The sequence below is a fragment of the Musca vetustissima genome, unplaced genomic scaffold (genome assembly GCF_032173495.1).
Source record: "Musca vetustissima isolate MV318-11 ecotype Yass unplaced genomic scaffold, APGP_CSIRO_Mvet_v1 utg2253, whole genome shotgun sequence".
Taxonomy (NCBI): domain Eukaryota; kingdom Metazoa; phylum Arthropoda; class Insecta; order Diptera; family Muscidae; genus Musca; species Musca vetustissima.
Window position 1 is genome coordinate 589,573 of NW_026888442.1, and position 21,086 is coordinate 610,658.

Genomic DNA, 21,086 nt, shown 5'->3' on the forward strand with positions numbered 1-21,086 from the left:
AAACATGGATATTTTATACAATAATTGATTTTCATATATACCTACTAGTATAAGCATGTAAATTTGTATATAAATATAATGCAATAGTTTGTTAATAAATAAAAAAATAGAATAAATATAAAGTGGTTTTTTGGTTCACTCACCTGTCAGGTAAATAATTCAATTCAATATCATCTTGCTAATATATTTGCTTGTTTCTCACCATGATGACATGATTATATTTTTATTGCACACTTTTTTTCGTATTCTTGTTATTCAAATTCTAATTGTAAATCAAATGGATATTCCGATGAATTTAAAGATTGACGAAATAGCTGAGCATGTTGCCAGGACACATCACCTTTACCACCGGATAATTTGGCACAAATTTCAAAAGATTTACAATTCGCTAGAGATGTTAGCACTTCTTTGGTTTCGCCATCTCTTATCACAACCTCCACTTGACCCTCACCAAATGTTTTCTTTTCCAATGTCAATTTGTGGGATTTCACTTTTAACGGGGAATGGGTGAAATTAAATTTCCACACTAGTTCGCCGTAATCACTGTCTTCCTGACGTGCCAAATAGACCATTTTCCAATCACGTTCTACTTTGCGTAAAATATTTTTCGATGAATGTTGACAACTTTGCCAGGTTTTATATTGCGTTATTGTGCGACAAAGACCCGAGGAATCTGAAATGTGTGAAAAAAGGAAGGAAATTAGATTTGAGAAGAATACAGATGAAAAGTTTTAAATCAAGAATTTGTTGTTTTTTGAATTTCTCTTGGCCCTTTGGGCTGGATTCTCGTTTATGAAATAAATTGAAAGAATGACTGTTTGAAGCTTGGCACTCCAACTGAATTGTAAACGATGTGACTGCATTTTGTGAATATTTTGAGAGATTGCATTTTTTAGGGTCACCAAAATTAAACTCGTCCTATCCAAGGATCATTGGCACTCTGTAATGTCATGAGAGAGTCTTTCCCCTGAATTTTCACGATTGCTTTTTCATTCGTTTTTATCCAACATATCTATGCTTCCCGCAGACCCTACAACAAGCGGACGTGGCGACGTAGAACATGTTCTGTATGCAGACTTTAAAGAATGTTCCAAGGTCTTAAAAACAGGATACTAACATTAACGAATAAAATGACAAATATAAAATATTACCTCTAATATAACGTTCATAGTTATCACTGGAACACGAATAGCGCAAATTGAATTGTTTGTTGTTCACTTCTTCTTCCATTAAAGTGAATTCAAAAATCTGCAACAAAAAAGTAAAAACCACAATAAAATAAAAATCTATTTTAAATACAAAAAAAAAAACATTTTACTTACATTTTCAAAAGAATGTTCACCTCTAGATTGGCGCCATGCCAAACTACCCGAACTTCTACCCTTCAATTCGTTTTCGGTGGGGGATCTAAACAAAAACAAATCGAATTCCAATTTAAATTAACTTATGTCAGAAATGAAATTTATACCTTTCCACCGTTAATTCTATCAACTCCACCATACATCGTTGACTTAGCAATTTCTTACGTTCATCACTTAGATGGGCCTGTCGTTTCTTACGTATAGTAAGCAGTGCCTCTATTAACTCAGTTTCGGTGCAAAAACGGCGTTTTTGCAGAGTTTCTTTGTGATTGTTACAATAACGCCATGTAACGTCTTGGATATCATCACACGAATAGGCAAATACATAGTCGATATTACGCTTCCAGCCGTGTTGATACATGAGTGGTGAATCGACCACATTATCGGAGGGATCTACATGCAACCAACGCATTTGGGAATCAGAATAAACCTGAAAGAAGTATATTTTGTTTTTGGTAATATTGAAAATGCATTTCACCCCCTTCTACAACACTCACCTCTGTCCACACATGATCAAACAGAGGATGAACAATACGCGCATCGTAATCCAAGCAACGACACAAAAATGTAAAACAGTTGGCAAATTCTCCGCAACGTCCCTTGCGTGATACCAACAGTTGGGCAATGTCATTATAACGATGAAATTTCGTCTCCTGACCACAACATATACCAACTTCAACGCGACAATCACCTTCGGTTATGGTACGCCGCAATTTACTTTCTTCACTGCCACAAACTTTACAGGGCAGACAATTAACCCATTCGAAAAAGTCGTTTTTAAACCATGCCACCAATTCAACTAGAATTAAATCACGTATACAGGGTTCCTTCAAGGCGGGTTTACCCTCTTCCACAGCCTTTGACGATTCTTCTTGTATCCTTATTAGTGTTTCACTAGCCCTTTGGGTTAATTCATCAATGGGTATTAATTGACGACCGGCAGCCAATAACTTTTCATCTTCATATTGCATTACAGCATCGGAATAATGTTCCAAAGATTCGAGAAATTTATTGGTGGTACGCTAAACAAAAAAATTATTGATATACGTTTAACAAGGAATATGTGAACAAATATTTATATTTACCAAAACCCGAGGAAAGGTAATTCGTTGTCTGTAGGGCCTCGAAGCTTGTATGGGAACCAAAGATTGTGTGGACTGGACATTCATATTATTTAAATTTGTTGTTATCGTTTGGGCAACATCTAAAAAATGAGAAAACATTTTACCAATTGTGCATTGATATTGAGAAACGGTCTCTGTCAGCCCTTTGTTATAAGGCTTCAACGGCTTTGAATTGACACCCATTTTGGCTTAGTGCAATACAAGGGTCACAGCAAAGCTCCAGGAAATATGAATTTACACTAAGAAAAAATTATATCCTTGTTATCAGCACCCTAGGGAACGAAACGATGCGTCTTTTTATAGATCCTTGCGAGTATTTATGTTTATGGTTATATTTTTTTTGTTAGTCCCCCCTTCACTTACCATCTTTTTTATTTAACCAAAATTCTCTACGTTTCGCCAAGGCATCACGATATTCCTGTATTATATCCAAAGATGATTCTTTTGGTAACGTATACAAATCATTGGTTCGACGAAAACCAATGGCCGTCAAGAGTCCATCACAACCTTCCAATGTTAATAGCTTTTCTTTAATAGTTTTATTTTCCATTCGTATCGTACGATATTTATCTTCGCTTGGATGATTAATTATGTTATCTAAAAGTAACAAAATTATGCGAACCGCTTCTAAATACGTCTCTTTGGTATTTCGTTGGGAACATAGAGTATTTGCATTGGGTGGTCGGGATGGGTTAGCAGCAGCAGCTGGTTCGATAGAACAAATAGATTTGTAATTAATTTCCTTTGTTGGTGGCATTGTAGGCAGCTAATGCGATCAGATCAGTTGATCCTAGTTGTATACTTTCGAAATTAGTAAATTTTAAAAAACAAGATATAAGTTTTTCTTTTACACTTACATAGCCTTTTTGAAGATCAGATATTTTTAAATTTTTTTTCTTAGCAAAATTTCGTCGTTATTGGAATGTAAATCTTGTAAATTCGGTGATCCAAGGTATTTCGGAAATCAATGAAATCACTTGTAATCCAGCTGTCTTTTTTGTTGTTGTAAAAACCTTTCCAATTGCACTCTCAATTTTCTCTTCTCCTCTCTCTGTTATCAACGAAATAACAAAGCAATCAGTTTAGATGTCAAAATCAGTTGTTGTGGCTGAAAGAAATAATTCACCTTGAAAGAAATTCTTTAAAGCAAAGTTTTTGTTGCGCTTTTTTTGTTTGAACAAAAGTAAATAGCAATAATTAAAAATCTTTGGCAAAAAAATTGGAAAAAATTATGTTATTAAATATAGGCCTCAAACCTGTTGTTGTTTATATTCTACTGCGACGAATTCAATCACAACATATGACTTTGACAGCCAATTAATAGTCAGCTCAAGGTAGATATACAAGGTAGCCGCATCGGCGAATTTCTACAACAAACATCGGTTGTTGTATTTTGATATGTCAAAAATATTTTGCCAAAACAAACAGATTGACAAGATTTTTTTACACAAATTCTTGTAGAAAATGTTAATAAAAGTATTGCCAAAAAAGCTCTTCGAAATTCGGAGATTTTAATTTATAATTTTGTTTTTTAATTTTTTGGTTCAACATTACAACAATATTTTTGACATTTATTTGTCCAACAGCTGGGCCGATGCGGCTACCTTATTAAATATACCTTGAGTCAGCTGTTCTGTTGTCAAGTTTGTTTTTAATTCGTTATATGTTGCCACATGCCATAGAAAATAACGTCAGTTTTGGATTTTAAATTTCAACATGAGGTGCGTTACCCTTATTATAGGGGTATATTTTTTTCTTGGGGGACGTACCCGGTACGGGTACTTAATATAAAATGGGTTTCATTTTAAAGCTTATACAATTACCCATGGCATAATTACGGAAAGTAGTCTCATTTGAGAATTTCTATTATTTTTAAATAATATGAAAAATAAATTCCATAAATTTTATATATGTCGATAGGCTTCCAAACCACAGTTTTTTGGCTGCATCAGTGCAAAGGAATTTTTAGAACCGGGTACTCGTACCCCTCTGTGTGTGGTTGTGTTGTAACAGGTTGGTTGTTGATGAAAGTTCTTTCCTGATAATGTTGCATCGTCGTGGACGCTATAACTAGCGCCTGAAGGGCTTACACGCACTTTATGGACACCTCTCAGATCATTTTGAAATGTGATTGTAATCAGCTCCAAAAAGGACTATGTGTTGTAAAAATATTAAACGTTTCGGAGTGGTATTCTTAAATGTATTTAAAACGGCATATACATTTGAACTTTTTACCGGGTTAATCTACTTTATGAGGATTTTTTTGACATATATACAGAGGAATTGACAATTGAAACCCACTAGGTTAACGAAATCCGGTTAAATGTAAACGTACTATAATAAAAAGTGGGGGTATTATTTGAACTTTGGAACTTGGAAAAATGTATGTTGTTGTAATCAGTATCAGAAGGGCTACATATGGTAATAATTTCAGAAAGATCAGAGCGTGTCCGTAAAGTTCATTTGTTCCGAATCTCCATTGTATGCCACTAAGGAAAGAAGTCCAGACTGGGGCAGCATAATTCAGGATGGAACGGCCTATGGCCTTATAAATCGTTACCAACGTTTATTTATCCTCGCCCAAGGCTAAAGTTTTCAGAACTTTATTCCTAGCTTTCACCTTCTGGATGATGTAATTGGAATGCGAGGAGATATGGATGCTTTTCGGATTATGGACAGTGGGGATGAGCCTACCTTCAACGGAAATGTCAAGTTCTAGATTGAGTTATATGTGTTTGGTTGTTGTTTTTGTTCCAGCCTTACTGCATTTACACAAAACGAAGTTAGGCGAGTGAGACTGAGGTCGTTTCGCATGATATACACATCTATCATGATTTGAACTGACTGGCGATATGGCTCAATTGGCATATTTTTTCTGATCAATAAAATATATATCTTAAGGTCTCCGGTAAATATTTTGAGCTTCGAATACTCTTTCCATTCGTTCGATGCTTGAATTCCTGCATTTGTATTAACAGACAAATATAGACTACCCAAGGATTTTCGAGTTCTAGATGACTTATATGTGTGGTTGTTGTTTTTGTTGCAGCCTTACTGCAGCCTTTCGCTTGGTAGACTCCTATATTGTGATTTGAACAACAATGTTGCATATTTTTTTGTAAAATATATATGTTGTTGATAAATATTCCTAGCTACGAATAACCTTTCCATTCGTTCGATGATTGAATTCCTGCATTTGTATTAATAGACAAATATACAATAATTTATGGAAAAATAATTATTCAAAGGCCAAGTTTCAGCCGTTTCGTCTGGATGTCTCTTATACTTTAAAACGTAATATAATCATTCAAAAAACAAAACACTGATTATGTTTATATATATTTTTTACGTATAAATACATTTTTTATTTATTTAATAAGTAGAAATAGACATACACATATTAAATAGTAATAGTAGTAAATAAGCAATGGGAAAATGTAATATTCAAAGGCAATTGAATGGGCGCTTCTGTTTTTTTTTTTATTGTGAAAACAAACCGAAACATACGAAATATGGGTTGTGTACGAAGAAGTAAATACAGTATTCCAAAAAAAGTGAGCTAGGTTGTTTTTTTAATTTCTCATTCTTATCATATTACAAAAAAAATTAAAGTGGTGGGTAAAAATATTTAATACACTCTTATTGTTGTTGTTGCTGGATTTCTTTACACAGTAATACATATAGTTTTAAGCTGATGCCTGATTTTTTAACACCACTTCATTAGATAAATGAAAATGAATATAACGGTCTTTATGGTGTAGAATAGGCGGTTTTTTATATAAAACACAATGTATATTTGTGTGTGTATGTTGTTAGGGAGAAATGTTTAATTGTTCCATAGCGTATGATAGGTAATGTGAAACTTAATAATTAAGACAATTATTAAAACGAATATTTTTATTGAATAGTTTTAAAGCATTCCTTCTGTTGTTGTAAGGTGTTTTGTTATCATAAAAAATCTACACAATATGCAAAATGTGTTAATTTACATATAAAGAGGAAAGGATGTTGTTTGTTTGTTCTGTGATCATTTATAATGACTACAAATACAAACACCAAATAAATTGATTTTATTCCATGTCAAGGTTGTGCATGCCAAGCCATTATAAAACCAAATCAAAATTTTTATTACATTTATTGTGTTACAAGATTGTGTTGTTTTTTTTTTTGCAATATTGTGTACTCTTTTCTTTTCAGCTTATGCAAGACGACCTTTCACCGAGCTGCAAAATCTATAGCTCATCACGGTTTTAAGGTGAGTTCAATCCACCAGTTGGTGAGTTATTTTCATTGAGAGCATCCGGGAAACTGCTAACCGATCCAGAACGAGAAGTAGACACTTTTGTCTGAAAAAAAGAAGAGAAGTTATAAATAAAAATGTGAGAAAAAAATGAAATTATTTCGTAAAAAGCATGCTTGCGTATGAATGTAAATTTTAGAGTAATTTTGCACAAATGTGTTTGTATGTGTGTGTGGGTGTTATCGTATTGTGTTAACCCCCTACAAAGAAACTGTTTTAATCCCTATGTTATAATCAATATTATAAGGGGTTTTCAACAAGATGAGTTGATATGAATTACCCGGTATTTCACTGGCAGTCAACTTATATTTATTTAAGACTAATGCACTACAAATCATGTGAAACTGTTGGTTTGAAATTTGTATATCCTCCATCATGAGTGGCACAATCAAAATACGAAACTGCGCAAAAATCGCCAACATTCTCTCTGTGATTGTATCAACTAATTTTGCGTTAATGCGAGTACCCATGATCCAATTAACAGGTCGTGTAAGAGGCGAATATTATCGGTCATTTTGGTAGAAAATCCCACCAAACTGTCAATTTTTTTGTTTACGTTTTCACACGATTAAGTCAAATTTTAACAGTTCGGGTGAAATCATTTCGCCTCTAACACGACCTGTTAGTTGGACCATGCGAGTACCCTTAAAATGTCATTGATTACGACAAAACCAACACAGGTGGCGACACACAACTAATTTCCCTTCCTTAATAATCAGGATGCCCAAAAATTCGCTCGCGAATGAATGAAAATGCATTCTTTTTGTTTTGTGCTCATTTTACGAATGAATTTATGGCGGTAAAGTCTTTATCAAACGAGCATTCGCCCAAGAAGGTTCGCACACACATAACAATTGAGTGAGAACACAGAAAAACGATCATTCGTTTCGTTTGGTGGTTGAAATTTCTTCTGACATTCTCTCACGAATGAAAACAAACATTCCCGAATTCTCGCGAATATTCAAAACAGCAACAACAATCGTTCGTAAACTCAATAGTTGTTGGACATGCGTTTTGTTATTACACACACATTCATTCTTTGTGTGTGTTTACTTTTTTATGATATGTTTGTTTGTGGTTGTTTTTAACAGCGCTCGCGAGCATTCGCGAACATTTGTTTTTTTGAGTTTTTCAAAAGAATGTTCTTCAGCAAAGAATGCTTGCGAATGAATGAATCGGCGACGCTTGCAGTGAAGTTTTATCGTTCGTGAATTTTTCGTGCAATGCGAACATTCGCACGAGATTGCATATGCTTGTTCATTCATTGTAACTTTATCATTCGCGATAAATTGAAAAACATTCGAATTCTCACCGTGAGCATTCGTGAGAAAGAGTGTATTTTAATTATTCTCCGCACCCTGAGTTTTTCAAAAGAATGTTCTTCAGCAACGAATGCTCGCGAATGAATCAATCGACGACGCTTGCGATGTTTTATCGTTCGTGAATTTTTCGTGTAATGCGAACATTCGCGAGAGATTGCAAATGTTTGTTCATTCATTGTAACTTTATCATTCTAGATAAATTGAAAACATTCGAAATCTAGACGTGAGCATTCGTGAGAGCGTATTTTAATCATTCTTCGCACCCTGTTCATAATCTAATTTAGTAAATTATTTTGTTTTCATATAGTTGTTCTGTTCATGTTTGTGCACGAAAGTGAAAAGTGTTTTTGTAATACAAGTTTCTTGTTTGCAGCAAATAGGAAAAATACATAATAGAATATAAACGTAAATATTGAATAGTAGTTACCGCATGAGATTGGCACAAAAAATTGTTGTGTTCATAGCTTACTTTAACATTCTCATAGGCTGAGCCAACTTTCTCTTCAATCGATCGCATCGATTCGGAATTTTTCATTTGGGAAAATTTCGAAGTAATGCCACTGGTAATGCTACCAAAGACCGATGCAGTTTTCTCCGATGTGGTCTTCAAAACAGACTCGGTACGTTGGAAACTGGAAAAATAAAAAAAAAACACATTTTCCAATCAATATTAAAAATAGAATTAAAGAAAATTGCATTAAATATAAATGAGTAATTATAAATTTGTGTTATGCGTTAAAAAATAAAACAAATAATTAAAAAAAATGTGTGTTATTCAATTTAATTTTCAAACGTTTTAGTAGCTACAAATGCTATATGAATAAAATATAGATGTTGCAAAAAAAGATCCACCACTAGCACATTTACTTACATGGGGGCATCATGTACTGCCTTTGTGAAATTACCAACACTTTGTTCAACTGATTGAAAACTTAAAACAGATAAATATGTAAAAAAAACAAATTAAAAATAAATAATAAAATTATAAAAAATAAAGCAAATAAATAAAATAAAGATTTAATAATAATAAATAGACAAACTAAACAAGAACGAAACAAATACATATAGGACGGACACGTACTGAAATGGTAAAATGGACCAAAACAATCGGATGCGTTATGTAAATCGTATCGAATTGCCATAAAATAGACAGCCGTTGACCAACTCCACTTAATTTTTCAGGCATTGAAATCGAAATTCTTAATTTTTTTATTTTTAAAATGTATGAAATTGGAATAAATAAAGATATGAAATATAACTCTATCCATTCCTTCTTCAATAGAAAACAAAACATTTGGAATACAATTCCGTATTATAGTTTATAAATTAGTACCCTCATTAATATAATACATATCAAGTATTCAATTTAATTTTAAATATCGTGTGGTCAGCGGGTTCTTATGCAAATTTAATCGATTGAAAAACTTTTTTCCATTAAATCTTTTTTTTCAATTTTAAGTAATATTTGTTTTTGAATAGTATTCAATACTTACACTGAACTTTCTTTAACCGATTTAATGCCCTGATTCATGTCATCGGTAATTTCCTTCCAAACGGTAATGCCCAATTTACGTTTTAAGTCCGAAGCATGGCGTGTTTTTGAAGCCAATACAGTGCGTAGCGTATTGATTTCTTCTTCGACACGAGCCAATTCCTGTTATTTATAAATAAAAAACACAGATTTAAAAATATGAAAAATTGAAATTAAAAAAAAAAATAATTCTTACTTGACTCCATTCAGCTCTTTGTCTCTCTTGTTCTTCAACTGTTAATGCTGCAAATTCGGCAGCAATATCAGCTGATGCAACCGATGCTGCAGGTGAAGTATTTCCAGTGTTATCTGCAAGCAAAATGAAAAATTAAATTAGATTATAATAATGTACAAAAATATTAAGATAATAAAAAAGGACTAATTAATTGAGGAAGTACAAAAAAGGTATGGTCCATAAATTACTTACACACTGACAGAATGACCATTCAAAGAATGCAAGAAGAGAAAAAGAAGTAATACAAAATAATTAGGATTGATAATATTTAATAAAATTATTTCTTATCTGAGATATTGTTTTGATAAAAAAGCGATGTTAGGATGAGAAGGTAACAATAGGTATAACATTCCCCCCATTTCAAGAGATTTGAATATATTCGATTTGGGGGTCTTTTCTGTCCCATTTTCCAGAAAAGATTGAAATTTCATTTAAGAAGGGATTATATCCATCTTATTCTAAAAAAATAAACTTTTATTATAAGTCTCAGAATAGAATAAATCTCGAAAATCCGCCTTAACAGCAAAAACAATGAGAAGGAGTCTGCCAAGTGGGACTGGCAGTAAATGGCGAAAAGATCAAACTGATGGTATCAACGCGCAAGAAAACTACAGCTTCGAGGTAGTGAAAGATTTTATATACCTCGGTATCGCCGTCGTAAACAAAACTAATAACATCAGCTCTGAGTAAGCAACTCAAAAGCACGGCCACTTCTCGTCAGACCAAACTCACACTCTACAAGACGCTGATATTACCCGTGCTTTTGTATGGATCTAAAGCATGGGTACTTGCGCAAGCAGATGAGGCAGCTCTTGGAGTGTTTGAGAGAAAAATTCTCCGGAAGATCTATGGGCCGATCTGCGTCGATGGTGAATATCGCCGTCGAATGAACCATGAGGTATACGATCTATTCTCGAACATCGACATGTTCAGACGGATCGAGCTGCAGCGACTGCGTTGGCTAGGCCATCTTGTGAGAATGGATGAAGATGCCCCAGCTCATAAGGCACATAAAAGCGAGCCAAGTGATGGTTCACTCAGAAGGGGAAGGCAACGAATCCAATGGAAAGATCAAGTAGAAGACAACATCTCGGAAAATGGTCTTTCAAATTGGATGAGATGAGCACAAGGCGTCTGGAAATCTTTTTTTAATCTCGGCTTATGGAACAACCGTTTGTCATGAGCCAGAACAGAACGTTTATTTTTTTAAATATATTTCACATTTCCATTGTTTGAATTTTCTTTAAGTGCAAAATTTCCATAACAAATTTTTAAGACACACAAACTTGTTTCGCAGAACACAAACACACACACAAATTTAACTGGAATGTTTAATAAAAATTGTACTTTCCGTTACCTTTGGCATTTATTGTTGTCGCGGATGATGATGGTGATCCAATATTAAGGAACTTTTTATAATTTTCACTACTAGAAATTTTCGCTATATACGGTTTTGAAAAATCCACAAATGTCACTTTGACATCACGCATTGTCCGTTTGGTGGTGAAAAATTTCAAACGAAATCGCTTCGCTATTGACATTGAAGGACTTTGATTGGCTAATTTTGAGATAATAAATTCGGTTTCCACGGTTTGTAATTCCAGCTGATTGCTGTAATCGGAATCGACATCGTAGAATATTTGATCTAAGGTAAGATTGCGTAAATACAAATCGGTTTCAGCATCATCAACGGCAAGATTAGCGGACAATGATGATGGATGATTCCAATCGCAACAGTTGGCACCATCTATATCCAGAGATGGTGTAGCATCTTCTAGGCGAGGTATATATGGATCTTCAATAAATTCCAAACTAACTGGTTCCGAGTCGGACATATTTTTGTTTGGTCCAATTCGAAAGGAAAAAATATGACAGTGATGGTGATGATGATAACAACGAAACAATGATGCTGCTGATGAGATGATGTCGGCGGCAGCGATCAATGTGTAATGGAAAATGCGTAGTCTTGTTGTTGCTGCAATTTCCTCCTATACAATATTTCTGAATAGGAGTAATTGTTTTTCTTTTTTCCTTTGATTTGATAACGACGAACGTTTGTTTTTTGTTGATCTTCTGATGGTGATGTTGTTGTTTTTGTATATTTTGTTAAGCTTCTGCGAAGCGTAAAATTCACTAACAACTAAACTTTCTAATTTGATCATGCTATGTCTATTTTGTTCCCAGCACTTTTCTATATATTTTGCTTTTTCTTTGCTTCTGCTCGAAATTCGTCAATTTTCAATAAAAAAATAATTGAAGATTGCCCAACAAAGAATAACGTATTTAATACTTTATTAATTCTTAAAAACGTTGGGTCAACTCATTTTCGTTTCTTTTCAAGTCTACGAATATCTAAAGTCAGCATAAAACTAAAATGTATTTGGTAGAATAAAGTAAATATGGATCGTGACAGACAGCAACGGAGTAACACAGCCAACCAACCAACATCATCATCAACATCAGCAGCCACCAGTCCGTCCACACAAAGCAAGGTAGTAGTTAATCGAGTGTGTATGCCAACAACAAGCAAATAGAGTTGGTTGGCCAAAGAAGTCACCTTTGTTGTGGTAGTGTGGTAACAAACTAAAGCACACACACACTCATTGAAAATGCTTTCACAATTCTGGCCACAACAAAACCCAGTCCCGAATAACAACAGAAACAAGAGTAAGAGTACAAAATGAACAAAAAAAAAACAATAAACCTAATAAACGAATATACATATATGTATGTAATATACGAACACATACATACAATATATAAACAAACAAAAAATATATAAGCAAACGATGCTGATTAAAACTAACACAATTCCAAGTAGATCATTATTAACCCTGTTAGTACCAGTGTTTGATAGCTTCCAAAATAATATTCAAAAAAGAGAGAATATTCGAAATAAAATATTGCTTATTAAATTGTCTAAGTTCAGAATGAATTTAATTTTTTTTAATATTCCAGTTAAATGGTGGATTTCGCGAATATAATGTCATAAAATACTCAATGTGCTAAATGTAATTTTGAATGAGTAAAACCAGCAAGGAAGGTATTAAAGTCTGACTGGGCCGACTATATGATACCCTTCACCACTTTGGGTATATTCTATATATGTATCCTAACAGACGTTGCCTTTTCGAAGGAACATTGACATGAAATTGAAGGAACTTAAATATGCGATAAGTAAACCGCTATATCTAAATCTGAACCGATTTCAAAGAAACTTGCCAGAGATTAATTTATATTAATTTCAGTACGTTGTGTTAATCGGCCTAGCTATGGGTCTTTAGTGCACCATTTTTTTTAAATCAGACGAAAGTATATATAGGAGCTATATGTAAATCTGAACCGATTTTTACGAAACTTAGCACACATCATTCTGGACCTGGGGTACTGACACCCCATGCCAAATTTCGTGTAAATCGAAAGATATATAGAAACTTTCTAGACCCATTTACCTGTACTTTATTTACAATTTAACATCTACAGACTGAAGAACATGCATAAATCGACTCAGAAAATGATTCTATGCCTATTCTCAAAAGGAACCATGTGTCTATCTCGTTTCCTTTTGCATGTTACAAACATATGCACAAAGACATAATACCCTGTACCACAGTGTGGTTAAGGTTATAAAAGGTGTCAGTCGGTGTTGCTATCCACAATCCGGATTAACAAATTTTAAAAATGTTGAGGAACAATTTGATTTTTGCCACAGGTAGATCTCGTCTCCCTGATCACGAAAATATATGACTTTCATGGGGGAAGTCCATAATTCCCGAGATATGGACCTCTGAAGTTCCGAAATTACTATGCTCATATTGGTATGGACAGGTGGAAAATTTGGATATGCGATTAAAATATGGCTAACGCATCAACATTTTTGGAAACTCGACCGGGTTTTTAAGATTTTCTCCGATGGACAGGTGGGAAATTTGGCTACGTGATTAAAAATTCCTTTATATGAAAAGTTTTCTTATAAAGCCGGATTTCGGCCGGGGATTTATGACTTTCTCCTATGGACAGATGGAAAATTCGGTTATGTGATCGAAATTTAAAAAAAAAAAAAAACATGTTTATCTAAATATCCGCCAATATTACCATATGAGCATATGAATTCCGGAAAATTTGGAGATGAGCCCCTAAACTCAACTTAAGCCTTCCATAGTTCTAATCAGACAGTCGGTTCATGTGATATTAAAAAATATTTTTTTCAACATTTTGGCCATTTTGTGGGGGGAACGATATACTCTATCTTCGAGCATGATCTAAGTTTGGAATAAAAATTACGATGTGCACATTTTGAATGAAATCAGTTGCTTCCTTCCACGACCCCAATTGTCTGTTCACAAGTGTAAAAAAACATTGACTGATTTAAAATCAATTCTTACTGGCACCCTAGAACCATGCCTTACGTTTTTACTATTAGAAAGAACAAAAATAAATTATTCAAGTAATTCAATGTGAAAGATTAAATCAACACTGATAATGTCACACTTTAGCATTATCAACTGCATAAATTTCGAAAGAATTTAGTAGCGTTATGACGTTAACTAGATTTTCGTAACTAAAAAGAGATTCTAATTAGATATAAAAGCATTTCTAGTAGACCACCACGAAATGGCATTAACACGTTTTAGTTTAACAACATAAAAAATGTAGGTATGTCGACGACTTTTTGAAAAAATTCACATTCAAATACTCCTGTATGTTAATATACAAGATGATTACAAATATACCTATATAATATACATTTCCGTAACCATATTCTTCTCAAAGTAAATCTCAATCATCATTCTTGAGGATATTGACCATTGTCCTTCATATAAATAGAATAAAAAAAATCAAGCAATTCATTATAAAATGGCACAATGCCATAATAATAATTATTTAACCAAAAAGGCCTATTTCAAGATATGAACTTTTCGCGTACCATACAATTGAATTCTATTAAATGAAAAGAAACGATAGCAGAACAAAACATAAAAACAAGTTTATCAATTAAATTTTAAATTTATATACTGCGTTGTGTTGGTTCGTCTTCCTAAAACCTCAAAGAGGAGGAAACAAAAAACAAATTCAAAATTCAATCACAAACAACATACCAACACAAAGAACATCATATTTGAGTATCTGGATATCGTATTTCTTGCAACGCTATTTTTCACATAGTGAAACATTGGCTGCCGCATGGACTAACTAACTATTAACAACATCGTGGATGCAAAATAAAATAAAATGCCACGTCAAAATGTTGGACGGAATAAATACTCCCCTCGTTTTGTGCCACAAAAAACTAAACTAAATTTTTTCCACGATTTAATTCTACGCTGTTGATGAGACAATCCACCAACAAAAACTCACCCTACTCCTACAATTTGTTTTTTGGAAGGCGACACATTGTCCAGCCATGCGAAAAAAAAACTAAAACTTCTGTGAGTCACGTTTTTCACCCAATTTTCCCAACATAATTTGTTTATATTTGCTATAGCAATTGTCGTCGTCCATAGCAATTTATCACCAAGAAGCAAATGTAATATTTAATCTAGTCGGCATATTTCAATTGATATCATCAATCAACTCTTGCCTCATTGTTTAAAACTATGAATATGTAAAAAAATCATTCGTTCGTTTGTATTTTTGTTGTTGTACTTACGTTCCTCCATGTTTTATTAGTTTTTTCGTCGTAAATCTCTTTGAATGCTATGCAATGTTATTTATATTATACAATAATTGTTGTTTTAACAATGTAAATGTATTAAATATTCTTTTGATTTTTTAATAAATGCTGTATTCTTCTAATATTTACGTATCTTTTCTCTCGTATTTCTTCTTTCAGAGAACAACTGAGAACGAACTGAACTGAACGAACTGAGAACGTTGCGGAACGAACTAGTTCATTGGAACTATTCCGAGAAAGGAACGAACGGAACTAGTTCCAGTTCTTTAATTAATATAATTCCTTTCTCTGATCCAGTTCCTTTTTTGAACTATTTGAAGCAAAGGAACTGTATGGAGCAAAGGAACTATAAAGAGCAAAGGAACTATATGGAGCAAAGGAACTATTTGGAGCATAGGAACTATAAAGAGCAAAGGAACTATATGGAGCAAAGGAATTATATATGGAAAAACGAAAAAAAGAATGATGAAAGAGAGAGATTCAAAAGAACTATGTAGGAGTCGGAACTATATGGAGCAAAGAAATTGTATGGACTAAAGGAATTATATGGAGCAAAGGTACTATATGGATCAAAGGAACTATATGGAGCAAAGGAACTATATATGGAAAAACGAAAAAAAAATAATAAAAGAGAGAGAGAGAGAGATTCAAAAGAACAGTGGGAAGCCTCCAAGACTCCAGCCTTCATAAAATTCGCTTGTTAATCGTCGTTCTGCCAAGACTCAAGCGACGTCGTACGCAAACCTTCGCCAACAAATGGTCTGTTCCAGTACTTTTTATACCCTCCACCATAGTATGGAGGGTATATTAATTTTGTCATTCCGTTTGTAACTCATCGAAATATTCATTTCCGACCCTATAAAGTATATATATTCTTGATCAGGGTAAAATTCTAAGACGATCTAGCCATGTCCGTCCGTCTGTTGTAATCACGCTATCTTCTGAAGGAATTGAGATAGGGTGCTGAAATTTTGCATAGGGTTGTCTTTTGTCTGCAGGCAGGTCAAGTTCGAAGATGGATATATCGGTTCACGTTTAGGCATAGCTCCCATATAAGGGTACCCCCCAATTTTCGGTATTTTGGGGTTCTTGAGCGCGTTTTTCAAGCGAATTTGTAGTAAATGTATCCACAAAAAATTATAAATATAGGTCCACTTTTTCTTGTAGCCCCCATATAACGGTACCTCCTAATTTTCAGTATTTTTTGGGTTTTTATCGTATTTTTCACCGAATTGGCTGTAATTTAGTATTTTGAGTTCTTAGCAGGTACCAAATCTCTCCACAAAAAAATTTAAATATAGGTCAATTTTTTCGGATATCCCCCATATAAGGGTACCCCCCAATTTCGGTATTTTGGGGTTCTTGAGCGCGCTTTTCAACCGAATTCGCTGCAATTTTGTACATTGGGTTCATATTGCGTACCAAATATCTCTACTAAAAATTATAAATATCGGCCCACTTTTTCTGGTAGCCCCCATATAAGGGCACCCCAAATTTTCGGTATTTTGAGGTTCTTAAGCGCGATTTTCAACCGAATTCGCTGAAATTTGGTACAGTGGGTTCATATTGGGTACCAAATATCTCTATTTAAAATTATAAATATCGGTCCACTTTTTCATTTCAAATACCTGTCAGTATACCTGTGGTGGAGGGTATCCAAAGTTCGGCCCGGCCGAACTTAACGCTTTTTCACTTGTTTAATAGTAAAGCTAGTAAAAGGGAAACATTTCAAGTCTCAGAGTACAAAATAATTTGAAAAGTTCGGGAACGCAAATCTAGTAAATATGCCAAAGTTACATGGCAATACTTCAAAATCAACATAACAGCCAATCAGAAGTAGGCATTCCTGTTTACCATTTTTATTCGGACAAATTTTTCGAGAAAAAGGTTTAGAAAGAGAAAGCCATTTTGTTTTGTGCTCTCTTAAATTTGATTCAATGCTTTACCAGTTTTATGGGTTCAGGAACGGTTTTCGAGTAAAAAGTAAAAAGTTGCAAAACTTGTAAAATTAGTAGATTCTTTTAGGTTTTGGAACGGAGCTAAAATAAAAACGACGACTGAAAAAATTGAAAAACGTTCCACCTGCTAACGAATGGGAGGAGAAGACAAAATGGCCGATAAAGATGAACTCAAAATGGTATACGCTAATTAGAACCATGGGGAAAGAAATTCACATTGCATTATGTAGATAACAAAATTTACATCCTGCTGCATATATAAAAACTAGACAATTTTTTACTTTTCATTCATCATTTTCAATATTACTAAAAAAGTTTGAAAATTTTATAAATATTTTCAAGCTGTCAAAATTAATTTATTTTCGATAAATGCTCTCAGTTGTTAGGGATGGGACAAATTTCTTGGTGATTCAGAGAGTGATTCGAACTGAACAACGTACAAAAGTCGGTGTTCGCTCAGACAATTTTGTATGGGGAACTAAGTAATTACTTCCTAATTAAGGGTCGAACAACGAATGAGAGAGCGAACAACGCTCGTCTGTACATGGCATAAGCGGTCTTTTACTCAATTCGTCATGGGCATTCGTCAATAGAGTTTTTTTCTCTCTCTCATTTTAATTCCCAATTTCAAGACTCCAGCTCTATCTGTTCACCTAAATCCAACTTGTACCAAAATTTTAGAACTTTTTGGTCACATAAGTGCGATTTTTAAAGCTACCTCAATCCTGTACTCCAATAGTTCATATTTTCAGGATTCCATCTCTATATACTCAACCAAATGCAGTACCATTTAGTACTTCTGAGCCGATGCGGCAATGTTAACAATAGGTGACGCCGTAAAAAGCAACATTTGATGAGCAACGGCGCCAAAGGTTTGATGTGTAGCCATTAGCACAATAAAAACGTTTGACGTTTTACGGCATGGCGCTATTTTAAAGGTCGTTTACATTGAACCGGATTTGGTTAACCGAGTGGGTTTAAATTTTCAATTCCTTTGAATATATGCCAAATAAATCCTCATAAAGTAGTTTAAACCGGTAAAAAGTTTTAATATAAATGCCGTATTAAGAGCTAATATGTTGGTTGCTTTGATTTCAAAAAAAAACTTGTGTACTTTTTTTTAAGAAAAAACAGATAATTATTTTGAAATATATATTTATTTTTGTATGTGTTGAAAATAACTCAACAAATCTTGAATGGATCTTTTTGATCAAATAAAATTATTCTTAGTTGTTTACGTTTTCATCATACCATGAATTCATTTACAATAATAAATTTTGACACTAAAAATTTGGTCGTTGTTTACGTTTTCATAAGGGAAGTCAATTCACAATAATGAGTTTTGACAGCAAACATGAGAAGCAGCTGATATTCCTGGAAGACCTTATTTATAGGCCTTGATCTGATCTTGCCGAAAAAATGTTTTAAGCCAACTGTCAAAAAATTGAATTATTAGTTTGTTGGAAATCAAGTCCTATTCGAAACGAAAACAGCAGTATTGGGTTTTTTGAAAGTGGGATATATAACCGCTTTGTTAGTTTTAAGATCATAGACTCAAGTTGTAACCAATGTGGTTCTGAGGTGACATTCCAAATTCTTGGAGGGTGTAAAATCGTTGAAGATGTTTTTTAACATAAGTTTATCAGCCTGTTTTTGTAAAATTCCAAACGAACGAATTCGAGTGACTTACGACCAAACTCCTTGGTTTTGAAAAATATGTCATTTATTTTGTTTTGAATCAGAAAACCTTTATAAACATAAATAAAGGTTTGGTCGTATGTCACTCGAATTCGTTCGTTTGGAATTTTACAAAAACAGGCTGTATGTTTTGACATAGCCCCAATATATAGGACTTTCATATTTGGCCTTCTTGAGCGAAGCAGTTTTTCCCAGAAAATGTTAATATCGACACAAGAAAAGATTCCGCCCAATTTTTATTATGTTGAAGGGGTCCTAGCTGTATTTTGGTCCGGAATTTGGTACTTCGTTCTCTCAGAGGCCCTCAACTTACAGGTGCATGTATTGACTAGGCAACGTCGGTAATTCAAATGTCCCAAAAAAGTTCTGACCCTTGGCCTTTTTATAACCGATTTCGATTGTATATTGTAATGTCGATTGCTAATTTAACATTCCAGATACTCAATAGACCACATTAAACATTTTTTTTTTTGTTTTTATATCTCCATTATCTAGCTGAGTCAACTTTTTCGTACGACTTTGTTGTAATTGAAATGAAATAGGCAGAAATATTTGTTTTTACATTTTTTGTGGTTTTTTATTTTCATTTTTGAAAAAATAGTAAAAATTTTTCATTTTTTAAAAAATTATGCAATTACGTTTTCTTCTCAATACACAATTGTAGTAGTAGGTAGATTAAACAAAAAATATATAATGTTAAATTAAAAAATATATATTATTATAATAAATTGCTTGTTTTTGTTTGTTTGTTTTAGAAATTACAAGAAAAAAGTACAATTTTTCATTAGATGATGATACAAATAATAAATCGGTTTCGAAAACATTGGAAACAAAAGAAAAAATTGCACAAATATTAAACTAATAAAAGCATGGAGTTTTTTGTTAAATGTTTTTGTTTTTCGTTTTTTTAATAATAATTTGTCTATTTTATAAATGTTTGTTGTAGTTAGGAAAAAAGTTTTGAATTTTCAAAAGAAATTCGTAATTTTTGTTTTGTTGTAATGGGGTGGTTGTTGTTGATGACTTTTTATAATTTGTTTTTTTTTATTTAAAAAGGCATTGTTTTTGTTTTAATTAATAAATCATATGTATATAAATTTTAAACTGTTTTTGTTTTTAAGTATACTCGTTTTATGTTTGTTTTTTTTTAATATGCCATCAGAAGAAGTATGACAAAACAAAAGACACAAAAAATATAATTATTATATTAAAAAAATGAAAAAAATAATAATAGTCTGTATACGTTTTGTATGTCATTCTTTTTTTTACTATATGTGTGTTTTTTTATTATTATATTAGGTTTTTTGTTTATTTCATATAAAAATCATGATTTCGTTAATAAACTCTTATGTTTCAATTTCTATTTTATATAAATTTTATATGATATATGTTTGTATGTGTATGTGTAGTATTTGTTTTTAAGTGTAAACTTGGCATCATTGTTATTACAATTATATATGTATATAAATTAAATTTAAAACTCAGCATCGCTCCAACAAAAGGCAAAAATATTTATCAACTAACAGACTGACAGACAGACGATGCGGGCTAACATTTTAAACACAAACTCAAAATCACTAGACAAAAATAATCAGCCACTGGTGGTGGCGGAAATGATGGACAGACCAGACAATCTTCGCTTCTCTCTTATATTGTGATTATGGTGGGTTTTTTCTTCTTGTTGTTTTTGTGGCAGTTGTTAAATACATTTGCATGTCATTGGATTGAGTTGGGTTTTCGTTCTTCTCTTTTAATTTTATTTCGCTTATAAAAACTATTGGATTTTTTATTAATTTTATTATTATTTTTTTAATTTTTGTTTTTAAGGAAGCGCACGAAACAAGTGTCAATGTGTTTGTTTTTGTGTTCATTTTATAGTAGAT

General features: G+C 33.0%; 3 protein-coding genes across 4 annotated transcripts in view; 1 reads left to right on the forward strand and 2 right to left on the reverse strand.

The window, feature by feature from the left end:
- LOC133336309 (uncharacterized) overlaps positions 1-21,086 on the forward strand; it is a 424,576-nt gene that overhangs the window by 69,381 nt on the left and 334,109 nt on the right. The window lies entirely within an intron of this gene.
- On the reverse strand, positions 252-3,242 carry LOC133336290 (peptide-N(4)-(N-acetyl-beta-glucosaminyl)asparagine amidase). The gene is made up of 7 exons (XM_061544573.1): positions 2,849-3,242; positions 2,447-2,565; positions 1,859-2,383; positions 1,469-1,791; positions 1,323-1,407; positions 1,152-1,248; positions 252-673 (listed from the first exon to the last, which is right to left on the reverse strand). The coding sequence occupies exons 1-7, from the start codon at positions 3,240-3,242 to the stop codon at positions 252-254; spliced, it is 1,965 nt and encodes a 654-aa protein (XP_061400557.1).
- On the reverse strand, positions 6,734-11,708 carry LOC133336310 (tumor protein D54). 2 transcript variants are annotated; one of them, XM_061544600.1, is made up of 7 exons: positions 11,253-11,708; positions 10,597-10,606; positions 9,835-9,947; positions 9,601-9,761; positions 8,979-9,038; positions 8,577-8,739; positions 6,734-6,831 (listed from the first exon to the last, which is right to left on the reverse strand). In XM_061544600.1, exons 1-7 carry the CDS (start codon positions 11,706-11,708, stop codon positions 6,736-6,738), a joined length of 1,059 nt encoding a protein of 352 aa, XP_061400584.1. In that variant the 3' UTR covers positions 6,734-6,735. The 2 variants fall into 2 exon arrangements, with proteins under 2 accessions (XP_061400584.1, XP_061400583.1); XM_061544599.1 differs by having other exon boundaries at positions 8,535-8,739.